The following is a 26,519-nucleotide window of genomic DNA, read 5'->3' as shown; positions in this document are numbered from 1 at the left end:
AGGACCCGTTTCAGACAGCAGCGTGGAGTATGTGGGGTTTCTGTTACCTGCCGGCTGTCATGTTTGGAGGAGCAGCTGCTGGTGCTGCGGGTCGGTGACGGTATCTTCTGTGACATGGCGACGCTGCTCTCCTCTCCTCTGAGCTCAGCTTATGGGCGGGCCCTCACTGCGGCAGGGCGGGGCTTTGCTTCCACAGGGCGGGGTCTCACGCAGCGCATCTCCTCACTGGCCAGGCATTGTGAGCGTGCTCGCTACCTGCAGGCATTGTGCGGAGAGAATGAAACTCCAGTCAGAGAATGTGCCATACCCAGAGCGGCAATAGAGCTGAATTTGGAAAACAGGTCATCTCTGTGACAAAGCATGCACATTTCTTTCCTGTCATTAGGCAGCCATGCGGAATAATGACCAATTATATGGAAACAGCATGGTCAGGGCAGTTTCCATATAGTGTGGAATGCTAAGTAGCACTTACGCAAGCCAACCTGTTAGCTGCCATTCATTCCATTGTTGTCAATGCACATCATTAACTTGAATAGTTTCCCTGACATAGATAAGCTAAATGCACCACGTGCGACAAAGAAAACTCCTGGTTAAAAAGACCAGGAGCTGAAAGGTATACAAATATGCCTGGAAGGCATTCTATAGTTGAGCATGTGAAAATATATTATTTATCTTAATGGGAGAAAATAGGTCAGCGTCTGAAAAATAATCAATGTGTCAATCATAGCGTAACTGTCACTTCCAGCCTTCTATTCCTTTCTATTTCCAAACAGTGTTGCCCTGACAACAAGGATGTAGGTGGCGTGAAAGACAACTGTTATCTGACTGTGCTTGTCTATTTATAGTACTAATTTGAGGTGAGGATGTACTTGTAGTAGCTGCATTTCTTTCGAGAAGCTTGGTAGGTCCATGATGCAGTTAAGGCGTTCCAATATGGGACCGGTTGAATCACGGCATTAGCCACAGTAGACTGTAGCTTCTATAATGCCCTGTGGCTGGAAACTAAACCATTAGAGAAATAACTGCATCTTAACTGTGAGAAACACGTGCCACATATGATGTAGGTCAATGCGTATTAAAGTAAAAAAGATATAAATAATGTAGTTAATCATAGCAGAGCATCTGCCTCTTTTGCCTCAGGAGCCCCATATGCCTCCTATCCTATTATTGTTGCTGCCATTATTGTTCATTCATCCGTTTTGGTGAAATATATTCGGTACGATAACAGGGTGTCGTAAAACAGGTTTTCTAGGCTGGTGTGCCGTGTTCTCACTTTGAGCACCTGTCAGTCAAAAGGTCTCTGCCCGGCCCTGATTAACACAGCCAGTGCTTTGCACCAGGTGCTGCAGCTAACCCCGCCCCGTGGAACCATGGGAGGTTTCACTGTATGAAAAAATACAAAAGTGAGCGTGCTGTGTGGTTGGGTGGGGACATCACGTGATTCACGTTTCACTTCTGACTTCAGTGTGTGCTGTTGATTTGATGTGAGACACACTGCGAGTTTAGAGCTCCACAACTATACCGTAGCGCTTTCTCAGAGTAAGCACCAACAGCACAAATACAGACAGAAAACTAAACATAACACAGTCACGTATCGAACAATTATTAAAGTCAGCTTGACAATCACTCTGTGTGCACTAATTATAGAAGAACAACTAGTAACAGTTTCTTTACAAAGAAACCGTTATATAAAAAAGTTGAAACAGTGGCTGATAGCACACCCATTTCCCTCCATTCCACAATGCAGCATGTGAATTCTCTTAATTGGTATTCAGTGAGTCACTCAGTGGTTTATAACTAATGAGCAAATGTGTATAATAAATCGATCTTCAGGCTACCATGCCAAATGCACTAGGAACAGCAAATCCCATACAGCGTGTAAGTAATGCTCTGGAGAGGCCCCTTACTGCCTGAGAGTAATAGTCCAGGTGCATAGGGCAGTTCATTATTGTTTTTCATTTGTGTTTGTCCCAAAGCCTTGCAGCTATGTGGCGGGGCAGGCTCGATGGACCGGTCCTGGAGTTTTATTAGCCTGCGCCATATTCCATCACCTCTAATGAGCCACACATCTCGGAGCGGAGAGACAAAGCTTTAGGCTCGCTGTCACGGCGCAGTTAGTAATGGGGCAGGCAGAGGAGCAGGAGCCAGCGCGTCTGCTTGTCTGAGGGACAGAGGCCACTGAACTGCGGCGTAAACAAATGACGGAGGGAGAAGTCAGGCCACACAGTCTCAGAGCTCAGCAGACAGGCAGGAGAGCCCATTACTCAAAGTGGCCGTCAGAAACACGGGGATTTATTCTCCAATATACCAAAAGGGAAAGGCAGATCTTTGGCCGCCATTCGAGGGTGACTGGATTTTCTCCCCCCTCGTGGCAACATAAACCATACTAACAGCAATTTTAGCAAATCATACCGCCAATACTGTCTGAAGTGTGAGGTAATTAATCTAGACAATGTTTGGTGCACAGAACAGCATAGCCTTATATATCACACTGTATATATATGTGCTCCACTCTCTCTTCCTCTTGATTTTAATTTGTAAAGCATACGCATACGCATGTTCATAAAATTGTGTAGCTGCTTGGCAGAAAATAATAATCCAAAAAGAAAAGAATGTCAGCCTACAGCTCCAAATTGTTTATTTTCACCCACTTGCAGTGACGTTCTTATTGTTCTGCCTTCACCAGCTCACAGCAGTCATGGCCATGGGTAAAATTAAAGGATTTTAAATACGGTTTTCCTGCAAGAAAACTGAGTATATTCAATGCAATTTTGATCTGAATTTAAGTAATGTCAGCAGTCTCTCAAATATTTTCTAATATGCTTTAATTCAGGAGCTAACATCACTGTACCATCACTCAAAGCTGTTTGTAATGTTAGCTAGTGTGATCACAACTCCACTGGATCAAGAACATGCTATGCCTTTAGCATAGAAGGCTCAGACTGCTATGAAAATCCACCCAGATCTCCATGGTAGAGAAGGGTAATGACCGTGACTCAGTGCATGGCCCCACCCAGACATGCTCATTACCTGCTGAGAGGGAAATTTACTTCCTGTCTTGTCGTTTCTTTGTGGTGCTGCATTTGGGTGTATTTTAAAGCAGTGCCCGTCAGGAGGGTTTGTCAATCCACCACTTTTCCCAAATCAGCCAGTGCTCAGGGATGTTTCCAAGGTTACACAACACAAGCTTACCCCCACGCCCCCCCCCCCCCCCCCCAACAACCACTTTATCCAAATCAGCAATTGCTCAGGGATGTTTTCCAAGGTTACACTACACAAGCTTACCCCCCCCCCCCCCCCCCCCCCCCACAACCACTTTTCCCAAATCAGCCAGGGCTCTGGGATGTTTTCAAGGTTACACTACACAAGCTTACCCCCCCCCACCCCCAGCCATTTCCCAAATCAGCCAGTGCTCAGGGATGTTTCCAAGGTTACACTACACAAGCTTACCCCCCCCCCCCCCCACCCCCAGCCATTTCCACAGACCTCCTGATGAGAGGCGTAGAGCACAGAGAGCTGGCCGTGGCCGGTGTGATAGCCCCGCCCATCGGCCAGTGTGAAAGGTCATCTCCCAAGCCGGCGGAGATGAGGGGGCTGACCCCGGTGCTGGGGTGTCTGGGGTGCTGTTGTGGACCCACTAGTGTGGTGCAAACGGGCTACAGTATGGTCTATGTGCAAAAAAACCTAAACATGAACATTCTACCATCGTATTTGTGCCAAATATAAAGAAATAACAATACACAGTGTCAATGACAGATAGCCCTACACTAAAGGGGACACATGCTCAGGAAACACGTGGTTTCCAGGGGCTATTAATGACCCCATCAGTGACCTACCATTCAGTCTTACTCTGATGTTCTGGTCATCTGTCCTACATTCAACTTTATCTTTATCTGTACTTCAGATCCTTGCTTTCAGGAAAACATCTCTCAGAAGTAGCTCTGAATCAGTAAACGGTAAAAACAGAATCTCCTCAAAATTTTATTCTATTTTTTTTATCTGGAAGAACCATTGAACCAATTATGTGCACCATCCTTTTCATATTAACTGATAATAATGTCTGGGACAAGTAAACGGTATTGATAATCCAGTCTTAAGAGACATCATGTTATTTCAGTCATAGATTTCTTGCTGCCTGTGGTAATACAATACTACTCTTAAATTTTCTGCCTGGCAGAAACATTTTAGGACCAACCTACATTAGACTTATTAGTTCATGCCCAGGGCTTTTGATGTGCTGGCTGTAAAGACACGTTTACACATGCCTGGATTCATCTTAATGCGTGAACTGAAGTCTTCCTTCCAATTACCTTACCTCCAGGTAGGTTAAGCGTGTAACAGTGCTACTGGGAATTCCATCCCTCGACAAATCACACCTCAGCAGTTAGCAAACATGCATCAGTACTTCTCATGTGGCTAACTTGCAACAATACAGTTCATGTTAGCTATAAGAACAAGTGATAAAAATGAGAAGTGTATGAAACAGTGTGAAAATACACTGTCTTTGTACATATTTATACATGTGTGCTTAAACATTTGGCAGCTAGATTAGCTAAATCAAACACTGTATAGCTATCAATCTGTCACAAAACATTAACTAGTGTAAGCTAGTTCATTCAGCAAAAATGCAATTTGCTATCTCTATCTTAAGATTGTTGCACCACCTCATTTGAGGTTTGTGCGGATCAGTAGTTGTTGCATAATAATTAAAAACAGACCAGGGAGTTACACAGAAATATTCAGAAAATGCGGAAAAATACAGCAAAAGCTGTTTTCCCAAAACAGCAACACAGCAACCGTTACCATGGACAGTGTGGTGTGAATCTCAGAGCAGCTGAAGATGACAGAGTCTGTCTATTTTATTTATCACAATGATAGACAAACTTAAGTATGAAACATTTAGCACGTCTTGGCACACGTCCATACTTGAAAGACTTCCGATTTCGAATTAATTCTGGTGAGCTGAATGGGATGGAAACCAACAAACAGCCCCTGGGAGTGCAATTTTCACCAGGGCTCTAGAGTGAGATCTTGCCCTTACAAGAGTAGATTATCACCATACACGACAAGACCCACAGAAAAACAAATTAACCTGTTCCTGGATTTCAGACAGATAAAACGCATTATTATTAAAACTAAAGGTGAACTGGTGGATGTAACCAAACTATACAATGATTTAAATTGGCTGTAAGTGATTGTTTTGGGTAAGCCTGCTAGTTACGACAGAAGGAAGCTTGTCGTTTTTTAAAAACATATGGCTCAGCAGCGCGGTAAAGCTGACCTCCAGCCGACTCCAGCGCTGCTCAGCTTCCCAACGGTAAATCCCCCCTTCAAAGGCTGGGAGGCAGCAGCTGCCTTCCTGCTCCTCCGCCATCATTTATTCATCCAGTTTCCACCGATCGGCCGGCCGCCCTGTACACACGGCCACCTATCAGGGCGTTTCATCTCTCAAAACAACACCTCGCGCTTCCTGTCTAACCGCCATGTGGACAAACGCCACCCGACCCGCGGGGCCGCCCAGCGCCTTTCTTCACCTGCCTACAGGAGCCACACACAAAGCAGCCAGAACCCGCCACACCTGGCCCTGTCCCTCAGACATAGCCGGAATTTCATTTCAAACGGTCAATCTTCTCTGAAAACTCTTGAGGTGTTTGTGCAATAAAATGGAGAGTCATGAAAGCTTTTAAAAGCTCGATAAATCTCATAAAGCTCCAAAACATTTTAGGGAAATAATATCGGAGCTTTACACTTCACGCTGAGCCTGGAAATGCTGTTCGGCTTTGGAGAGCAGGGCTGCCCTGTCGGAGAGCGGCTCACACTGGGAGAGTCATGTGCAGCAGGAGGCAAAGGGACCCAGGGAGCTGTGTTTGAGAGCACCCTGGAGGGGCTGGATGGGCAGGGGGGGTCAGAAGCACATTCTCTCTGAAGACAGCTGGTCAGGATGAAAGATTAATGGACACGCTGGGCACACTTCACTCATCATCAGGACCATGCTGTCACCATCCATGAATTATATAAATGAGAATAAAAATATGCACATCTTTCACAAACCCACACGCACACGTGCACATGGACACACGTGTGCCCACACACGCAAACGGGCACCCGAGTATGCATGAATGCACGCACACACACACACATGAATGCAGCCCCCTGTGAGTCCCTACACACAGACTGCTTTGTGAACAGAGGAATAAGCATACACACACACACAGGCACACGCAAACCCAGTGGCCTAATGATACGGAGGTCTGACTGGCCTTCTCCCCCTATACACACACTCCCCTTATAGGGCACAAGACCATAAAATCACACAAGTCTGGGCCTTCAGAGGCCTGTGCGTTCTGGAGGCCCACAGGAGGACATAAGGGTGGTCTTTATTTCACAGGATGCCAGGAGGAGTGCAGAAAGGCCTGCTCATGGAACAGCACACGTTGCCTTTCAGATGCTCACCATTTCAGCCCACAGGCCAAAGGCAGAGATACGCAGGCTGGGTCTTACGGCATCCTCTGATTCACCGAGAGCAAGGACAGAGTCCGAACAGCAGATCAACCAAAAGACGCGACCAGCGACTCAAACTGAGGAAAGCAGAACCTCCCCTGGTCACCGGGACTGCACACGAGGAACACTGTCGCGGGGAGGATCGCTTTGATAGCCGTTTCTGTAACTTCCTAAAGACAGACGCAGAGTCCTGACGGGACGGGAGACTGATGGTCGTTACTCAGGGCCGAGAGCGCCTTCCTGAAAGGCCACGCAGTGTGAGCGCTACGCCGCGCCATGCTGTTTCAGGCAAAGACTGACGGCTAACGTGCACAAAAAGAACGGTTCGAGGGCTCATGGGAGACCGCCTGAAAGGAAACAGAATCAAAAGAATGTGAGGAGAAATTGGGAAGCCGGTTTTAGCATACTGAGGCTTGAAAGGTCTAATTACACATGCTTCACACAAGCATGAAAGATTGTGGATATTGCTCAGTCAAAGATACTTTATTGGTGGGGAATGCGGGTCTCAGCGTTAACGAGATGTCAGATTAGCAGCTTCCAGAGAAGATAAACAGAGCAACATGTGAAACGCCACTTGTCTAACGATCAGGGTGTTCTTGCCTCTCAGCGTGTCCATGACATTAGTTACTAAGACGTCATAACCAATGTCACGGCTCGTGGTTGGCTGAGCAAATACCTGGAAATGGAACATAATCTACATTAAGGGTGGAACAAACATTAGACTCAAGTGCTTTTAAATGAATGCTCATTAAAGCATTAAATGAAAAGATCTTTCATTTTCAAAATTACCAAGAAAAATAACCAAGAAAATAACAAAACCAGGCTGATTGAATGCTTTATCTTGGGTCTTTCTCATCAGGTATTAATGACCCCAAACATACTGCTAAAGCAACCAAGATTTTCAGGACCAAAAAGTAGAATGTTCTTGACTGGCCACGTCAATCTCCTGACCTAAATCCCAACAAACATGTGTTTCACTTGCTGAAGACAAGACTGAAGGCAAAAAGCCCCAAAACAAACAGGAACTGAAGAAGGCAGCAGTACAGGCCTGGCAGAGCATCACCAGGGAAAATACCCAGCGCCTGGTGATGTCTATGAGTCATAGACTTGATTTTCAAATACAAAATATGAATACATTATTTAAGATGTTAATTTGCCCAATTACTTTTGGTGCCCTAAAATGGGGGGGACTATGTATTAAAAGGGCTGTAATTCCTACACACAGTAGATCACTGGATATGCATGTAAACACCCTTAAATTAAAGCTGACAGTCTGCACTTTAACCATACTCATTGTTTCATTTCAAATCCACTGTGCTGGCATACAAAGCCAAAACAACACAAATTGTGCTCCTGTCCAAATACTTCAATTTTCAATTTCAATGTATTATTTATTAATACAGGAAAAAATTATTAAAGCATAATATGTACAGAAGATGTCTGCACAATACACATTAATTACAAATAATCCTGAGCCCAACTCAGTGAGCTTCCAGTCTTCCAGGGGAAAAAAGTGAGCGAAAGTAAACAGCTTTGTAAGACAAAGAAAAATAACAAGCAAAAGAGAGAAAACAAAGAAAATCTATAGATATAAAAAGAGGAAGAATAAGTTCAGGTAAGCAATGAAAACATCACTGGCCTGAAACCAGATAGTGCCTGCATGATTGTTTGAAGGTTGTGAGAAGGGGGATGGTGCTGAGTGAAAATGATAGTGTTCCATGTCCTAATATATGTATGACAATAGGATCTATGACCATGATTATTCCTAAAACAAGGAACTGGAATCTGGACACGAGCGGTAGATCATTTATATGAATGGCCAAATATACATAAAAACTTATGTGCCACACACAGACACACACACGCATGGCAGGAGTGTGTGTGTGTGTGTGTGTGTGTGCGTGTGTATGTATTGGGTGCGCCTTGTAGTTTTCACTGGACAAAAACATTTCCGTTTTTTCACTTTTTTTTTCTAAGCGATTAAGAATCTGCAAACAAGTACTAATTTCTTTGAGTAAACAGCCCCACCCCTAATCTACATCCTACACATTCTCCATTTCCAACTCCATTGTTACTAAACCTCCATTACAGGCCATATACGTGCAAAGATTTCATGATATAACACACATTACAGCACAAACAGGAAAAGAGAACCAGGAAATACTACAGTTCGTACAGAACAAACACCTTATTCATGAGAGAACTTCATAGCATTCACTAGTGTTGTAACAGTACAATGTTCACAAAGTACTAAGTCACTCTTCCTGAATGACCCTGCAGAACCATATGAATGTTAGAGCTGCTGAATACCCCATGCAATGTAGCTGAGTGCTGCACACGAGCAGACATTTATTATTAGTCTCCAAATAATGAAGAGAGGTTAACAAACTACCAAGCTCAATAATAAACAGTGCTGTAAAGTATACACAGTCATATTTATTTATTTGTTATTTAATTAATGGATGACAGATATGAGTCATTGCTAACTATTCCATTATTTATTTGTCTATTTATTTATGAACCATGTGACAATATTTACAATAACTCCAGGCATTTGCAGGAGTAAAATGAAATTCATACGTGACGATACAGAAATGACATGTTTTTCCTTTGAACCTGATTCCAGACAAAGCCTCACATGGTACATCTGGGACCTGTGCTCTTTGAAAGACTCAGCTGTGCCTGTGGAAGTTCCTCTTCCTTTGCCAGGCACAAACAGGCCCATTCTGACCATACAGTCCGGACAACGGGGCCAGCACTCTGCAGCTAATTACTGGAAACTGAGCTCCACCCAGGACATGACTCACCACAAGGCAAGCTCAAAACACTCAGACCACACCGCCCTCCCACCCCCCCCCCCCCCCCCCCCAGCTGAACTGGGGATATGGAACAAAATTCTTCAGCATGGCATTATGGGAAGAACCAAGTGGTGTTTACAGAACTGAAAGGGTTTGAGTCTTGACTGCAACACTCACCCACTGAGGAGAGAGCTTTGGCCAAATAAACAAACTGCACTTCCAAACACACTGACATTTTATGGTAACAGAACAGAGATCAAGACTAGCTCGAGAGCAAAAGTAGAGAGAGAAATTAGAGAATAAAATACACAAGAGCAGAGAGACAAGCAAGAAAGAGAGACATACACATCAATATGGATGAGAACAAGATGACTGCTATCTTAAATCCACACTAGTTAGAATAATGGAAGCAAGAAGCATTCAGATTATGTGCACAGTGCTCTGATGCAGCCCCTTTAATGACCTTGCCTGTCCAATCAGCTCAAACGCACTGACAGACATCCCAAAAGGCAGAGAGAGAGAGAGAGAGATAGGCAGGGATGACTGGCAGCAAGACCAACTGGGTGAGGAGAGAGAGAGAAGGAGCTCATCCCTCCCTCAAGCTGATCTGGATATGTAGAAGAATCTCAGAATAACCTTCACAAGCAGTGCTCATATTCACACACCAATTCCAGCACAAAGGAAATAGTATAAGTATGTAGTGACACTAGAGACGTGAGAAAAAAATTTTTTTTGTCACTCTCATGAAAAGCCTGTCAAATCCCCATCTCAACCAGCCCACGTGATTGTTAAACAAAGCCATACTGTCTACGAGGAACAGAGAGAGAGAGAGAGAGAGCATGACTGAAACAAACATTAAATTAGCAGAGATGCTAATGCAAACAAATTAAAAAAGAACAAACACTCTAACAGAGCAGACTCACCAAGCGTCCAGCTGGGTAGTAACGCGAGAGTGAAAGATGCTAGACATTTTTTTTTTTCTGCATTAGCAAGTGTGCGTGAGAGCATCATGAGCTGCCAGAGAAGCTGCTGGAGAGGCTCCCGGTGTTGCCTGCCAAAATAACCGGGGGCATAAACTCAGGATTTAAGAGCTAAAAACCCCCACATGAAACATCTCTCTGACAATATTAAAGTTCCATCGGGGTGGACTGCTATATTTATTAAAGGAGAATGAGTCAAGCAGGAGTCAGAGATGTGTCCATCTTCAGTAAAGAAGGCAGAGGACGTGCAGGCCTGACCAGCGCTACTTTATCTGGGAGTGAAGAGAGAAAGGAAAGCCATTTTATCATTCATAAACAAAAAGAGCATCCTATTGTTTGAGATTAGTCTATTTCAGAGGATAAAAGGGAGAGCTGCGTAACCAAAAAGAGGTAGAGAAATAATTCTGCATTTAATATCTGTGTGTTTTATTTTTCCTATCAAAATTATTGCTGCTATTGTTTAGTCAGTCTGGTTCTGTTTGTAGCCATGCCAATGAGGCTCGTTTGATTTTTAATTTGAACACGAGAGGGAAGGAGACTGAGCGTGTGCGGGGGAGGGAGAGAGTGAGGCCTCCCCCGACCCCAGGGACATTGAGAATATCTGCACAATTACCCTGCAGTTCCACATGCGGGAAATTTAACGTTCCACCTCAGTTCTCCCTTCAACATACAGTCGGCACTCAGTGGGTATTCACAGGAGACGATATCTGCATTCACGAGTACACAAGTTTTTCTGTGTGAAAAAAGCTGGCCAAAACTGCCTTTCATCTATTGGAGGAAACAAATAGCAAAAAAAATGGAAGGACAGCCACAAAGAGAAGCACTGAGATTTTTGGAGAGATCAGTCTACAAGTTGAGGCGAGTAGTTGGGGAATACAGTAAGCTAAGCACTACAGAACAAAAACAGTCCTCAAAGAATTTATGGCCGCAGTGCATATTGCAAATGCCAAGGGAGTCAGGGCATGGTAGCTGAACCCGTGTAAAAGGAATTTACACAACAGCTCATTATGCTGGGAAGATTCGGTGCCCTATTCTTAGAGTACATTTTTGGTGAGCTTCTGTTTTTATGGAAAATATGAGTAACATATGAGACAAACAGCACTATTTTCAAATGTGAACCATCATTTATATGTTAGCAAGTGCTGTGAAAAAAAAAAAAATCCATAGGATAAATGCATCTACTTCTGCTTAACTGGCCTAAGGTCTTCACACTTGATTGGCCAAAACTATTAACCTGAGCCAGATGTTCTGCAGAAATGCCTTTTGACTCAGCACAGATACAGGCTCAGCTGACATACACGCTAAAAGGAGCATGCTGCATGCCTCCGGTGTCCCTCCAGCTACTGTCACTTACACAGCAACGACGAGGGCAGAACAGCGCCCCCTGTCATCCACGGATCATCTGACGCGGCGGAGCCTGGCGGCTGAAACTCCAGCGCGTGTGGAAAGTACACGGATGAAATATGCATGGTTAGCCGGCTTCGCCGAAAAAGTTTTGGCTTTCACGTCGAATGCATTATTCAGAGCTCGCCGACTGAAATGGAACGTTCCAGACTCGCGCTTATGGGAGGAGGCCGGCTTAATGGCTCCTTGTGCCGCGGTTAAAATGTGCCTTTGATAAGAGGGGCTCCACTTAGCACTGGCAGAGGCCAGCTTCACTGGAGCAGCTGTGTCAGGAAACCTCCTTAGCACCAAGCTGTGGAGAACAGAGCCACAGTGTTTCTCACCCATACTAAACAGTCGATAAAGAGAGTCACAAAATCCAAAACATAAGGCAGCTAAGTCAAGATTTTGAAACGTATCTACTTCTAATAAAGAGCTTGTAATTCTCAATATCTCAAGTCCTGGGTCTGATACTCTCCTTAGAAGCTACAAAGTGCTTAAATGCTGTTTCAGCATGAGATAATCTCACAGTCATATGGCAATACCAAGGTTTTGGCACACTTCAATATGCATACAGCAAGTGCACAGACATACCAGAGAAAGAACACCACTTGAGGTGCCTTTCATGGTTGCAGCTTTTTCCGGTATTTCATGAGTAATGCATTGACTACTCTAAGTACATACAACAGAGACCTGTTTTTTTAACACTAACCCTCTCAAATCCACCTTTATCTTGTCCAAAACATCCAACTAGCCACTAAATGCTAAGTTACAGTACAGAGACTGTGCGCAGACCGTAGCTCTCCTAAGGACACGGGCCTTTTAAAATCCCTCCAGTCCACCTGGCCCAATGTTCCCTGAACATCTGAGGTCATTAAAGCCCTGTCATTGCAAACAAATAACTCACGTACCTTTCCAAATGTCACAGAGATGAAAGCGAAATCATGCCGTCGAGCATCAAACATGGCACTCAATCATGGCTCTTCAGAACCATCTCACAGTATGTATGATCAGACCACTGTTTCAAGGCTACAAGAGTCCATAGCACCATTGTGGTTGTTGCCTAACTGCAAATCCGCCATCTGTTCAGCTGCACCGAGTACTTTAATTAGAGACCAGATGTACATTTCCCACCACAGCATAGAGATTATAATGTTTGCTTATCCGTGTTATTAATATCTGAGTCAATAGGGAAGATGATGCGGCACTGATATTTCTATGAAGGAAAGATTTAGGAAAGAATGACAAAATGAGAAAACTAGCACACCAACAATAACAAGTATATTCAGCAGCTCCAGAGTGGTGTGCCCTTCTGAGGTAGTTCTATGATACAACTCACAATGTGGCACAATGCATAATTGGTGATATCACTGCTCAGGGATGGAAGGTTTTGGTCGCCAGGGTCACCCAGCTGCAAAATGCCTGCAGTGGACATACGTGAACGCCTTACGCGATGGCTTTTTGCACAGGCATTACGGCCTGGTGTGGCCAGCTAAAGACAGTAACTGTAGACCTATATAAAAACAAAACAATATAAATGTAAACATTTACCTGAAACTGGTTAAAAATGTTACTGAGCATATTCTCTTTTCATTCAGTGAGGCCTGTTCCTGGCAAAATCAACACATCAGCTCATTAAAATGATAGTTTTGGCTCTCTGGTACAGGACATCTGGCACAGTGTTTTCTGTCATAATCTCCTTAACATAATCATTCTCAGTCAATTATTCTGTTAGCCTATGACCTTGAGACTCAGTTGCTGAGAGACCTGTATATTCACATATTGCAGCTTAGGGCCTGTTTCCCTAACAACTATTCTAACACAGCACATGCAAGCTGGATTAGCTTCACACTGCTATCTAGTTCCATTCTGAGTGTGAATGAGCATGTATTTATTCATTATACATTACACATTCATTACAAATAAACAGGATGACAGTGAGAACAAACCTCTCAGAACAATACTTTGTTCCCAACCGGGTTTCACCCTTTCACATCAATATGGTCAGAGGTCAACCTGTCAACTCAAACGGCACAACGGCAGGATGATAATGCGACTGACCATTGTTGGGAAACAGACAGTTTTGTGTATTCTGTGTTTGGGAAGTTTCCCCTGGGCCCCGGGGGGGGAAGGGGGCGAGCCCCCCTGTTGTATTTCAATTTCAATGTGAATGGAACCTGTTTGAATAGATAGGATGGGTTTGAATTTGAATGGTCCAATCGGAAGGAAGCACAGCCTCTTATCACCAATCAGAGGCAGCGCTCCAGTTCTGACATTATGCAAAATGTACCCACTCTAAACTGTATAAATCTAATCACCCACCAGTACTATTTTGAACTTTCTCGCTGAGTTGTTCCCGTAGCCGGCTGCGTAATAAATCTTCCTGTTTTTACTACAAACTTTTGATCTGCTTCTTCCTGGGATAACGGTCATTTCACCTGTTTTAGGTAATATCTTGATTAACCTACACCATCAAACTTCAAAGGGGACCGTTTTGTGTCATACAGTACAGGCCAAAAGTATGAGGCCACCTTATTTAACTTTAGGTAAAAAAGAATTCAGTGAATATATGTGCATTTATTGAATAATGAACGAATTTCTACCTACAACAAAAATATGAGTTTTACTTAAAAATAATATTTTACGCAACTTTGCTCAAAATAGCCTAATTTGGCTTTAAATACAATTAAACAAATAATTAGAAGTCTATATGGAGGGGTGGGAGGGAGGTAGAGGGGTAGTTAAATTGACTGAAATCTCATCTACCTTACATTTTTTTTAAACCACAGGAAGCCTAATACCATTGTCCCGTAGGGTGACTAAAATAGGCACTAAAGCTGCAAGAAATATGGAAAAGAAGAAGGCATTAGGCTTATACGTGCAGGGCCAAGTAGACATATTGTGGCAGGGTTATTCACCGAGAGAAACTGCAAAGAAGCTTTCCAGGAGCAATGTTCAGTACCTCATTCAGAAGGGCCCAGCTGATGGGCAGTAATGTTAACAGGAGAAGACCAGGAAGATCAAGAGGCAACAGACAAATATCAACAGAAAGAACTTCGTGCGGATAGTACTTCATCTCTTCATCTTTCCTTACTCACAGCTTTCGCTCTAGGCTTCCTCTGAGCCACTGCATGGGAGTTAACCGCAGAGGAGATCAATGCAAACGATGTTCCGACCGGAGTAAAATGTGCGAGACGTCAGGGGCACCACTTCAGCAGGAGCCATTACCGTTTGATCTCTGCACTCCCGTGATGGCATCCTGATCTGATTAAAACGCTGAGGCAGAGGAGGCAGGAGCAGCGCATCTCTCAATACTAAAAAAGCAAGAGTGCCTGGGATCTCACTACAGTCCTTAGTGTTCTCTCCTCTTTACCCAGAAGGCACTGCTGCAACAATGCTGAAGACCAAAACAGATAAACACACAGGTGGATAACCTTCCTCTCCTGTCCCCGCTGTCTCCATCCTGCGGGGCAAACTGCCTGCTTCGTTAGCCCCAGTAATTAATCACACCCTCTCCTGTGGCATTCCCTCACCTCCACTCTTCCTCTGTAACACAGGCCAGTCCTGCAAACCAGCAGAGTGACAGGCAGAAAACCAGAGTGACAGGAAACAACCCAAATGGACAGGAGTCTAGTACAGCTGAGGGTCTCTGCACCAGGCCAAAAACACACCAGATCCATGGAACACTCTTTAAACACCCATTCCACACCTGTTTGGTGTAAAGCTGCTGAGCCCTGATCTAAACTGGATGGTAATTGGTAACTGGATGGAAAAGCATGCTGGCCAGAACCACTATGTTACATTGGACAGCAGCTTATCACAAAGGCACAGCCAAACCAGAACTCTCTGTGGGCCAATAAGAAGTATTAAACAGACTTAAGCCCACGTGCCGAGCCCACGGCTTAAACAACTGAACTCATTTCATAAACTTTGTAAGGCATTTCTCGAGCACTGGGGCCAATAGCAGGTGCGGTGCAGAATGTGCAGCACCGCTCTGTACCCCAGTGCATGCAGGACCGCTCCGTACCCCCATGCATGCAGGACCGCACGGTGCCCCAGTGCATGCAGGACCGCTCCATGCCCCAGTGCATGCTGCACCACTCCGTGCCCCCGTGCATGCAGGGATGCTCCATGCCCCAGTGCATGCAGGACCGCTCCAGGCCCCCGTGCATGCAGGGATGCTCCATGCCCCAGTGCATGCAGGACCGCTCCAGGCCCCTGTGCATGCAGGACCACACGGTGCCCCAGTGCATGCAGGACCGATCCGTGCCCCCGTGCATGCAGGACCGATCCGTACCCCTGTGCATGCAGGACCGCTCCGTGCCCCTGTGCATGCAGGACCGCTCCGTGCCCCCAGGCATGCAGACCTCCATGCAGAGCACGTTATCAGAGGAGCACGCAGATGGGCTCCACGCCCCTCGTGAGCTGCCGCGGGCGCCTGGCGCAGTCTGCCAACCCCAGCAGGCCTCACTCCAAGGAGAGCGATCGGCAGGAAATACAATCAGTCCTGGCTGAGAGAAAACCTCAAAACAGTTTGCACCCTTACACTCCCCCTCTGTTGCAGGGCTTACGCTGGCTTTGACTCTCCATCTCCCTCTGATCTACTCAGATCCCTGTCTGATACGCGTACCTGAGGGGTGGGGTTTTCTCTCTCTGCTCTCACTGTCGGATCACAATTAAGGCGTCTCTATTTCCCCCTCTCTCTCTTTTCTGCCATTTCTTGCCCTCTCTGTCTCCCTCTCCCTGTATGTCTTGCCCTTCTCTCACACTCTTTCTTCTTCCTCTCGAAAGGAACCAGTCACATGACTGACCTGTGCATTGCAGAGAACCTCATCAGGAACACATCACATCCTGTCAATCGCCCACATCCTCCAGCAGTTTTACTGCCTGTGCCCCAGTCTTCCCTTCCTCAGGCTCGTGTTTCAACACGCTCTCATTACGGCAGACCTACGCAACAGGACACATTTACACAAGCAGCAGAGCAGATGCAGGACACATGGCAGTTCTGTCTCTCCGAGGCGCTGGACTGTGAGGGTCTATGGCTCTCTTACTATCATATCATGCCAAAGAAGAGTGCGGAATCCTGTATCATTGGGATACTTTAACTCAAGAACTGTAAAACTAAACTACATCAGGAAAGAGCAGGTATAGAGAAATCCAAACCTCCTGGTAGTTCCTACATCCCTAACAGCTGCTACCATCCTCTTCCCCAGAGTCTATAGCCAGATCACACATAATTCACACTGCACATTCATGCAAGGCATACTGTAAGTGGATAAAACACACACACAAACACACACACAAATAAATACACACTTATACACATAGTTATCCATTTTAACCTCTATTGGCTCTAAAATGGATTTAGCCTCACCCTCCCAAGAACCCATGTTCAGTCTCAAAGCGCTGTCCAATATCCTGTTAGCATTTAAATTGTCATCCAATTGAGCACAGGATGAGGTTACTGTGGTTAATGGTAAAGTGCAGCAAATTGGATGCATTCAAGTTCTTTCACTCTGTTGGAGGAGTGGATTTGCAAAGGATTTGTGTTACAAATGCATTCTGAACAGGAAATACTGAAGTTGAAACTGTTCAGGTAGATTACAATCGACAATGTTCACAAAAACCATTCAAAAACAAAAGAAGAAGATACATAGCAGTATAATTACCAGTGTAAAGGCGAAGATAGTTCAGATACAAAAGGTCTTTTCTAAAACCATTGAGAGGATTTTACCCTGTACAATGGGGGAACTGGCTACAGTTGTTTAGCACACAATGTTTAGAACAGGTTGCAATGTGACCAAGCAACATTAGGCTGACACACACCCAAGAATAAGAGCACGCATAAAGCAACAGCTCTTGTTTATTGGTGATTCCGGATGTCCCATTCTTCAGACAAATGAGCAGTTAGAGATACAGGATTCTGGCTGTTGCATCTGCATATCTGGATGTCACATACCTCAATAACAGCAAATAAGAATAAGAATCTACCTATATGAAACCAGGTAGTCATACCTAAGAAATACATCAGAAGCCATGAATACAATAAGGCTTTCTGTAACTGTGAGGGGTGGGACCAACGGCCTGCTCTGAATGGCTGTCACACCTCGCCTCAGGGACTAGTGGCTGCAGGTGAGTCATCTTTGTTTAGGGTTTCCTGTTATTATGTACCCTGGAAGCAGAGCGGTGGAAATCCCTCGGCGCTCGCATATTAAATAAGTCATTTCCCCACAGACTCCGCCCCCTCTTCCTCTCCCGCTCCACATGTTAACACATTCAAGGCAGTGCCCTCAGTGGATGTCTCTGAAATAATGAACGCTTCATATGCATTCGAGCAGCCCCAGGACATCTGAGTGTCGTTTAACCAAGCCCTGACCCTTTAGCCGATCCATTCAATGTCGACACGTATATCAGCATCATCTCATTTTCCACATCATTAATTTCTTACATTAAATTAGATCTGATACAATTCGAATTTGTAATAATCATTTTTATCATTATATACCCAGTCAAATATTTTTAACACAAGGTGAATGGCCGTACTCACAGAAGAGCAGTTTTATTATTATCTGGTGTATAGAATTTACATGTACAGCCAAATAAAAAAACTATATTTGTGACAGTAACCACAGTAACGATAGCTTAACGGTGAACACATAGAAAAGGGCTGATGATTTCTGTCCAGGCATGGATAAATGAAAAGGAAAGCTGGATTAGTAGATGTGTTCAAAGCCTGATGGCTAATTCTGCTCTTCGTGTACAACTGCGGCCGCTGCCGTCCGTAAGGAACAGCAATGAAACAATTTGCTCCTCAGCATACTCATGTCCTCTTCAACCAAGCATCGCTTACACATCTGAACACCACCAGACAACACCAGTCGTATGGATGGAGCAGAGTAATGTGTGAGCACCGGTAGACTGTTCTGCATTCACGGCAGAATACCTGACAGCTCTGAACACCCACCTGCAGCCACGGAGAAGGCCCACACTGCTGACTAACAAAGACAGGTAGGCCTCCAGGGCTTTCCTGTGACTGACAAAACACAAGATGCAGCCTGATCACTGACTGACAAAATCAGGGAGGACAACGAGAACAGAGATCATATCTCTCAATGATTTATTCATTCATTTGGGTAGAGGGAATTCTCGTGTCAATATGACATCGAGAAAAAAAAACACGACTGTATACATTGCATTTTTATGAACACATTTCCCTCAGTGTTGGGGATCCTTGTCTGAGCAATTAGAAAATACTGTAAGTAACTGATTAATATGAAATGAACACCATTTTCAAACCCTTCACTTCTGAGATAGCAGAGCACCACATGTCACAGTGGCAGGATACAGGCATGCTTTGAAGTTCCCTCTGCTTCCAACACTCTGCTTTTTTTAGTTAGCCATGACCAGACCTCCTCACCCAAAGCCCTTTGAAGGATAGGAAGTGTTTATCTTTGTAGAGCATGTCATTATTATCCAATAGCTGAGGTGCAGCAGTTAATGGTGTACTTCAAACGTGAGACCTCAGCACTGTTAAAAATAACAAGACACAGAAACACGCCTTCTCTCAGTTATCCGAGCTTCATTTTCTCCGCAAAATGGAACAGAAAAAGGATGAATGGACACTTCCTCTATAGCACCTGCACACGTACACACACGTGCACACACAGACACACACACACAATATGAAATTGCAATGCAGTCAAATGAAAAATAAAAAGGAAGTAAAGAAGTAAAACACCAGGAAAATAAAATATAGCATTATTATGTAACCTTCAAATTTGATATACTAAAGCAGTGACACTTATGTTGACCATGAAAGAATATTTGTAGCCATTTTCAATCGTGCAAAAAATATTTTAGGATGGATGGGTTTGCTGTAAAATGTTGAATGTTTTATGTAACTTGGCCCGTGAGCAATAGTTTTATACTGAAAAAGATGGAAACCTGCTTTGTGTGCTCCAGACAGATTCTAGTAAAACAGTAGTTTCCCTGGAACAGGAGATCATGATAGCTGTTGAATTCTCCGGCACTGTAAATCTCTTAATATTTAATGTGAGTGGTTTTCTCTCAGAGCCCACAATTTCCCCGCAAAAAGTAAAACTGGCCTCAAAACCACACCAGTTCTCCACAGTCAGTAACAGCTCTAGAGATCTGTTCTGACACACTGCTTTCCAGACCTCACACTTAACGACAGCAAAATTACCCACAAGGGTCCAGAAACATTAGCAGCTAGCACAACTGAAATCCATAAACAAACAGATCAGGTCTATTCATGAGACCCCATTTAATTTCCCTAACTGATGCTTAAGTCTTGTGTTGCTTACATGTTATTTAGCTGCAAGAGCAGGCATTTGTTTGAAAGTGGTCGTTCAGACACTTTAACACTTTCATTATGCACGAGGACAAAAGAAAAGTGTTTCACATTAGGAAAGCCTAATGGAACAAATCTCCTGTTGCCAGGTATAATAGAATAAAGTCTCCCGGCATCCTGTTCAGTTTTTCTTACACAAAAACTGGATGAAGCACTGCCCCAGAATGTAGGAGTAGGACTGTCCTCCACCTGCTTATGGGTCTGGTGATGACTCCCTCAGCGAGCAGGATACAAGGTGCTACTGTAGGTGCACTTTTCTGCAATTTATTACATTTTCTTACAACTTTTTTTGCAACTTTGGCCTCATTCTTGAAATGTCACCCTGTGTCTTCGCAATGTGCAAGTCTCTCATAACCATCCACAGAGGGACAGGTCTGAGAGACAGGTCTGAGGTACAGGGCCTACACAAGCTGAGAGGCCTGTTTTACTGAGTGCTGAGTGCTGAGCTTTCTCTATGGCACATTCCGATCTCTGCAGGCTCTGGGTGGAATCTCTGTGGTATGTGTGGGGAATGTGCCAACATAACAGCCTTATTAACGTGATTATAAGAGCCCTTTCTATACTTTCATCCAGCTGAGAAAAACAGACCCCCTGTTCTGCACTGAAATAGAAAAAGATGGAACTGTACACAAACTGTTATGAAATGGTAATGTTTCATTAATATGAAATGTACTCACACATAACTTATTTAATGCTAATGATGGACTACTGTGGTGATACAAAGTGATATGGGGCAACAGAGCAGTATAATGTTTAGGGAACTGGGAACCTTGGAACCCAAAGGTTGCAGGTTTGATTCCCAGATAGGACACTGCCATTCTACCCTTGAGCAATGTACAGCATTTATCTAGCAGTACAAACGAACACTACATAAAATATAACATTTTGCAAGCTGCTTTGGATAAGAGTGTCTGCTAAATGTCAATAATGTGATGCAACAATTGCAAATAACAGCTGAAAACAAAAGGGTAAGCATTCATCCTGTAAAATAACACTAATATCTGGATGAGGAGCCCTATCTCAGAGCACAAGGGCAAAAGGGAGACTTTAATCTCAGAATCTAAAAAGTAGCAAACCTAGAGAGGCAAGTTATATCAGCCAACTTTTTAACGACATGAGGGAACTTGGCAGCCTAAAGACACCAGAAAGGTTTAACAGCTCTTTCTTCGCGCTGCCAACAAACAGGATTCACTCAGGAGTCTGGCTGGCTGATAACACCACCATTAGGAATGCAAAAAGGTTTTAAAAGTTTTTAAGAAAGCAATGCAAAAAAGTTTTCTGACAACATCGCAACAGCCACTGCTATGCACCAGTGCAGTACACGAGACTGATGTTCCTCCCAGTACTTTCACTTCCCTTTTCACACACGTGACCGTTTTAGTCATCACTGCTCAGGAACTTGTGCCCAAAATGCTGCCATTAGACTCATCAAGGTTGTGGTCCATTCATAAAATATGTAGAATGCACAAAAGTCCAAGAGCACTCTGTGGTTATGCACAGCAAAAAGAATGACAAAAGTATTCGACGAACTGAATAGATATTCAGCTCCGCGATTTCAGTGTACATGAGGTTGGTAAAAACACATTCTGGTGTTGTCTGTGTGCTCCCGTGCTAAAAATGGAAATGATGTCTTTCACGATGGCCTTTCATGAATATTCAAAATGCCATCGCTGCAGTGAATCCCTAAAAGGGAATAGAACCTGTATATAAGATACCACGAGTTCTCTGTGGCGCCTATATTAGAATCTGCTTGCTCCGCCCATACACCTACGCAGCCATTCTTGTTTGTGCGTCACGGGAGAGAACAACACCTGCCTTGGAGGATACAGTCTGAGCAGCTGTTCTACCAGTCCTAGATCTGCCATTCCCTCAAACATTCCAGCCAGTGTTCCCCAACATCTCTTTCTTTCATATCATTAGAAGAGATGAACAAAGCCAGAGCAAGCAGAGAAAGTCAAAGTCCACAAAGACCTGCACAGTTACGGGGAACAAAGTGACTGAACACTTAATAAGCAAAAGCCATTACACCATCGCAAGGCCGTTTACCTAACTTGAGTTCTACTCTTTCAGTCTGTGTCCATGGCAACAGTGGTGGCAGAGTTGCAGTTGATGCCTGGTCTTTCTGTGTCCTTGCTGCTAATATGTATATTGAATGGAATATTTCCCACTGAGATCAATGCTTCTGGAACAGATAACACTGATAGCTGTATAGACACACAGTGCAAACTTCTGTTGAGAAGAAGACAGAACTATTGGCAACAATAACATATTACAGCAACATCAACAGAGAATGTAAATCTGCAAACCTTTTATGAGTAATCCAAGAACACACTGACTAATGTATGACCAGTGAAATTTAAAAAATGCCGAACAGTTCCTTATAATGGCAGCTTTATACTCAATAGTCCTCATGTATAGCTGGTCAGATATGAGTCAGGAGCAAGAAGTAGTAGGCATAATGAGAGAATGTCTTCTTTATAGCTAGGTTTGATGAAAATGTAGCCCGTAACTGGCTGGCATAAAGGAGAAACAATGACTAATATTCAGCACTGAAGCTCAGATGATGAATGAAATTGTGAAAGTTTTTAAATTTCCTATAATGCTCATCTTAATCGCATATCCACATAACTGCTGGTCCAACAGTCCTGCATACAAACAGCATATACCAATCATCAGATATTAGCTTCCCATTTTAAATTCATTTGATTATCCATCGTCCCATTTTCCGCCACCAAAGACATCTTAACTGCCATATAACACAGACACAGTGGCAGGGACAGGAGTCATAGGTCAGGGGTCACAGAGGCAGAAATGATGTGATTGGTAGCTCATTATGGAAGGACTCAGTGGTGAGGAAGAAATACACATTGGGGGTCAACAGCAAAGGGTGAATTATTAGAATACTGTATGAATCCATTAGACATTCACGCACAGTTGACAGCTTCAGATATCTGTATGCAAGTAACCAATGTTAGTTCTTAACAGAAATAGCCCCATCCCAAAATCTCCTTCGAAACTCTAAAGGGAATGACGAGATGTACTCGCTGTACCAAATGGTGCTATTAATACATATGCCACCACTGCCAGCAGAACACGATAGAAACTGTTTGATTTCAGGGCTGACACAGCTCAACTGCTCAAGGTGGCAAACTTATGCACTCCTCCCTCTCCTCTCATCTCAGCCATCTCTCCCCTTCAGTGCTTCTGTATGGCAAATGACAGCGTCTGAGCATCAGATAAACATCTTCAGTGTTCTAAGAAATCTTTAAACCCATCCTGAGTGCATCATATGTAATATGAGAGTGATGTGTGGTCTCTCGTTTTCACATGCACATCTGAGAAACGTCCATAAGCAGCACAGGACACACCTCCCATTGTAATACAAAATTAAACAGCCTGGTTTTGGTGTCTGCACTAGTGGGCTGGGCGCACACCCAGATCGCTCTGAAAATGGAACAACCTCGCAGTGACTTCATACAGAAACACACACCTACACTAAATAAGTGTGAAAGCAGACAACAGCCGGGCCATGGCACCACTATCCTGAGCACTTTCAAGAAATGTACACTGTCTGACTTTTCTGAGACTGGTATGCTGTCCCTTTGTTCAGTACAGAGTATACAATATTAAAATTATGTAAACATGATAAGCAAGTCTATAAGTTTTATCTGCTTTTCTTTTTGATAAAAATCAAACGGCCCACAGCAAGGGCTAAACCCCCATTCCTAATCAGTTGCCATGGAGACAGTAAGGATGTAAGTGGAAATAGCTCCTGAATCATATGCGTTCGGACTTCAAGAGAAGTGAAGGAAAAAACATTAATGAAGGCAAGCCTGAGATACTAACCTATAATTAATAATAATAATAATAATAATGATAATAATAATAATAATAGGCCTAATAATTCCAACAAAAACACAGCTAAACTTTGGGGATGCGAACTTTAGCCTTCACATCGTGTAAAAAATACATATGATTTTTTCTACCCCCAAGTAAATCTGTTGAGTTGAACAGTTGAATAAACCTTTATCATTGATAAAATGAGAAGCCTACGGTAGTACGACGCAACCCATTTTCTTACATCAATCACTGTTTGGCATCACGCGAAAAAATATGACGTAATGTTTATTATATAAACCATCCGTATCAATAGTATTAGGCTATCACTCCTAGTACTTGTATTAGTAGGCTATCTCAAGTGAATGGATGTAAATTAATGCATTGTTCTCTTTAGTATAACCCAGTTTGTGATAATGATTAACTTGTACCAAATTAGGCTACTATTAATGCCACGAGTTGTAAAGGGAAACATTGCTTCAATGCTTCAATTGCTTAAATGTGTCTGTGCGGCGGTCAAGTCTTATTTCACCGTCCGCTGCAGGTGACAGACCTATCATTAGCAAACATAGAAAGCCAGGTGACTGAGGATGTCAACAGGCTCACTAACACTGAAGGCACAAATCACTTCATGTATGGCTGTATAGCGGAAAGTGAAATGTGGAGTAAACTGCATGACAAATTCACACAACGCACCGATTTCACATCGCTACAGTCACGTGGCCACAGATTGTAGGACCATGCTTTATACTAGTAAAATTATATCTTGGTTCGAATACTGTGTAAAGCGAGGTTTCTCGCATACATTCGGTGTTTGATCTGTCGCCATGCATTGGTCATGGCGACAGAGTTCGCAGGCTACATTTCTGACAATGAAGTCTGTTCACCGGTATTTGGAATAGCCTACGGCGACTATGATTGAGGAAAAGCGGTAACCCACTAGCAATGGGTAAGAGTAACTGAGAACAAGCAACCCTTCAGCGGATCTGAAGTGCTAGCCTATAACTAGCTAAAAAGTGACGCTAGCATTGTGTACTTCGCTCCTTGACAGCGTTAAGCAGATAGTCGGATAATGGTTTCCACTAAGTATCTCTCTACCAGAGCTGCTACAGTGGCTAACTACTGTAACACATAGCCTACTGTAAACTACAGTAAATTTGTTACAGTGACAGAGCTATAATCGAACGCTAGCAGCTTCTACTTCACTGATAACGCGCTGCTCCAGCCACAGTGTAACATTTTAACAGCTAGCTATCTATTTGTGAACACCTATGGCTCGCTAGCTAATTTTCAATATGAAAAATTGTAGATTGCCAGCTGATCAATTCCGTTAAAGCTATTATAATTTATTGGGAGTAAGGCGTTAGTAAATACTTTTTTTTTTTAACACAAGGAAGCTAGCACAGGAAAACGAATGTACTATTTTAAAAACTAAGTTAACCTGAGTAGCTCATTAACCTTTTTCAAATGTGAATGACAAAAGTGAAATATTCCACTGCCTACCTTCACAGAAGTTTTGTTGTGAACAGCGGTGAGTTCCCCCTGTCTCCTCTCGAAACTGTCCAGTTAAGATATTGTCTAAAATCGTTATCTAATTACACGGCATCACGTTGAAGCAGCTTTGGCTTCCCTACTAGCTACGGAGAATATATTTCACCCTGAAATATAATGAGGAAGACGACAAGCATCATACGCCCAGTTGCAAGAATAAAATATTTTAAAATATTTGCAAATTCCGATATGATGTATTTACCGGCCAATGGTAAGGGGTAACTAAATCACTTAACTTTAAACATGATCTGAAACTTTTCTCCCAAATTGGTGTTACTCAGTTACCCTGTTCGTGCAGATATGAGAATGATCAGCAGAAGCACAGCGGAGTGGACAAGAGCCTCAGAAAGGGGGCGGGGAGAAATCTGAGTGAAATCCCCCACCTCCAATAAATGTGGAATACCACCTGAAGGCGTCACAGTTTCTGCGGCGGGAGTGGATACAGTAGCCTACTCTGTATCTTTTCCGTGACGTGGCTGTAATTCTAAAGTGAGCAACCAAAGTTTGTACAGGTACAACACAAGGAAGAGGTGAGCAAGTATCTTTGATCTACTTTCGTCTTCGACTTCCAATGTAATTATATTTTTGTTTTTTTGTTCTCAAGAATGTCTGATGGATTTTCCCGACTGTTTGATCTGATTTTTGAGATAATTTTGTTTATGTTCGGTTTTGACAATAATTTTTTGGTTGCCAAATAAGCCCTATTCATATAGGAAATAAAAACCGAATACTACAAGCTATATAATTAGTTGCTCTGTGATTATACAGTATAGGTAAACTATACCTATATATCAGAGGGGTCGTAGGTGGGACATTTTGGTGAACAATAAGCAAATGGAGCGCATTTTCACGATATTATCAAATACCATGAGAGGGAGACATTTTGACTTATTGTAACCCTAACATCGTAGGGCAGGTAACATTCCTACTTGTCAGCTATATCATCGTCAAAGAAACAATACTGTATAATGCATTTGTTTATTGTCTTAGGAAATATTTTAATCTAGGGAGACCAGATTGAGTAGAATTTAGTAAATCAGTTGTCAGTTAAATACAGACTGGACCTCTTTCTGTTGAACCTGCCATAATGTTGTTCCA

General features: G+C 43.5%; 1 protein-coding gene across 5 annotated transcripts in view; it reads right to left on the bottom strand.

The window, feature by feature from the left end:
* The window catches only part of osbpl3b (oxysterol binding protein-like 3b), a 52,634-nt gene extending 26,903 nt beyond the window's left edge, over window positions 1–25,731 (bottom strand). For 4 of the 5 annotated variants that reach the window (XM_035431354.1, XM_035431371.1, XM_035431379.1 and 1 more), the window contains exons 1-2: window positions 25,374–25,731; window positions 48–255 (exon numbers count right to left, since the gene is read on the bottom strand). In XM_035431354.1, the coding sequence (XP_035287245.1) occupies window positions 48–116 (69 nt within the window). In that variant the 5' untranslated portion in view covers window positions 117–255; window positions 25,374–25,731. Of the gene's footprint in view, window positions 1–47; window positions 256–16,292; window positions 16,392–25,373 lie in introns of those variants that run through there. The other variant, XM_035431364.1, reaches the window with a different exon arrangement.
* Between the last annotated feature and the right edge of the window lie 788 nt (window positions 25,732–26,519).

Source organism: Anguilla anguilla, chromosome 1 (assembly GCF_013347855.1).
Source record: "Anguilla anguilla isolate fAngAng1 chromosome 1, fAngAng1.pri, whole genome shotgun sequence".
NCBI lineage: Eukaryota > Metazoa > Chordata > Actinopteri > Anguilliformes > Anguillidae > Anguilla > Anguilla anguilla.
The sequence above is the reverse complement of the archived record's forward strand: the minus strand, read 5'-3'. Positions and strand labels throughout refer to the sequence as shown.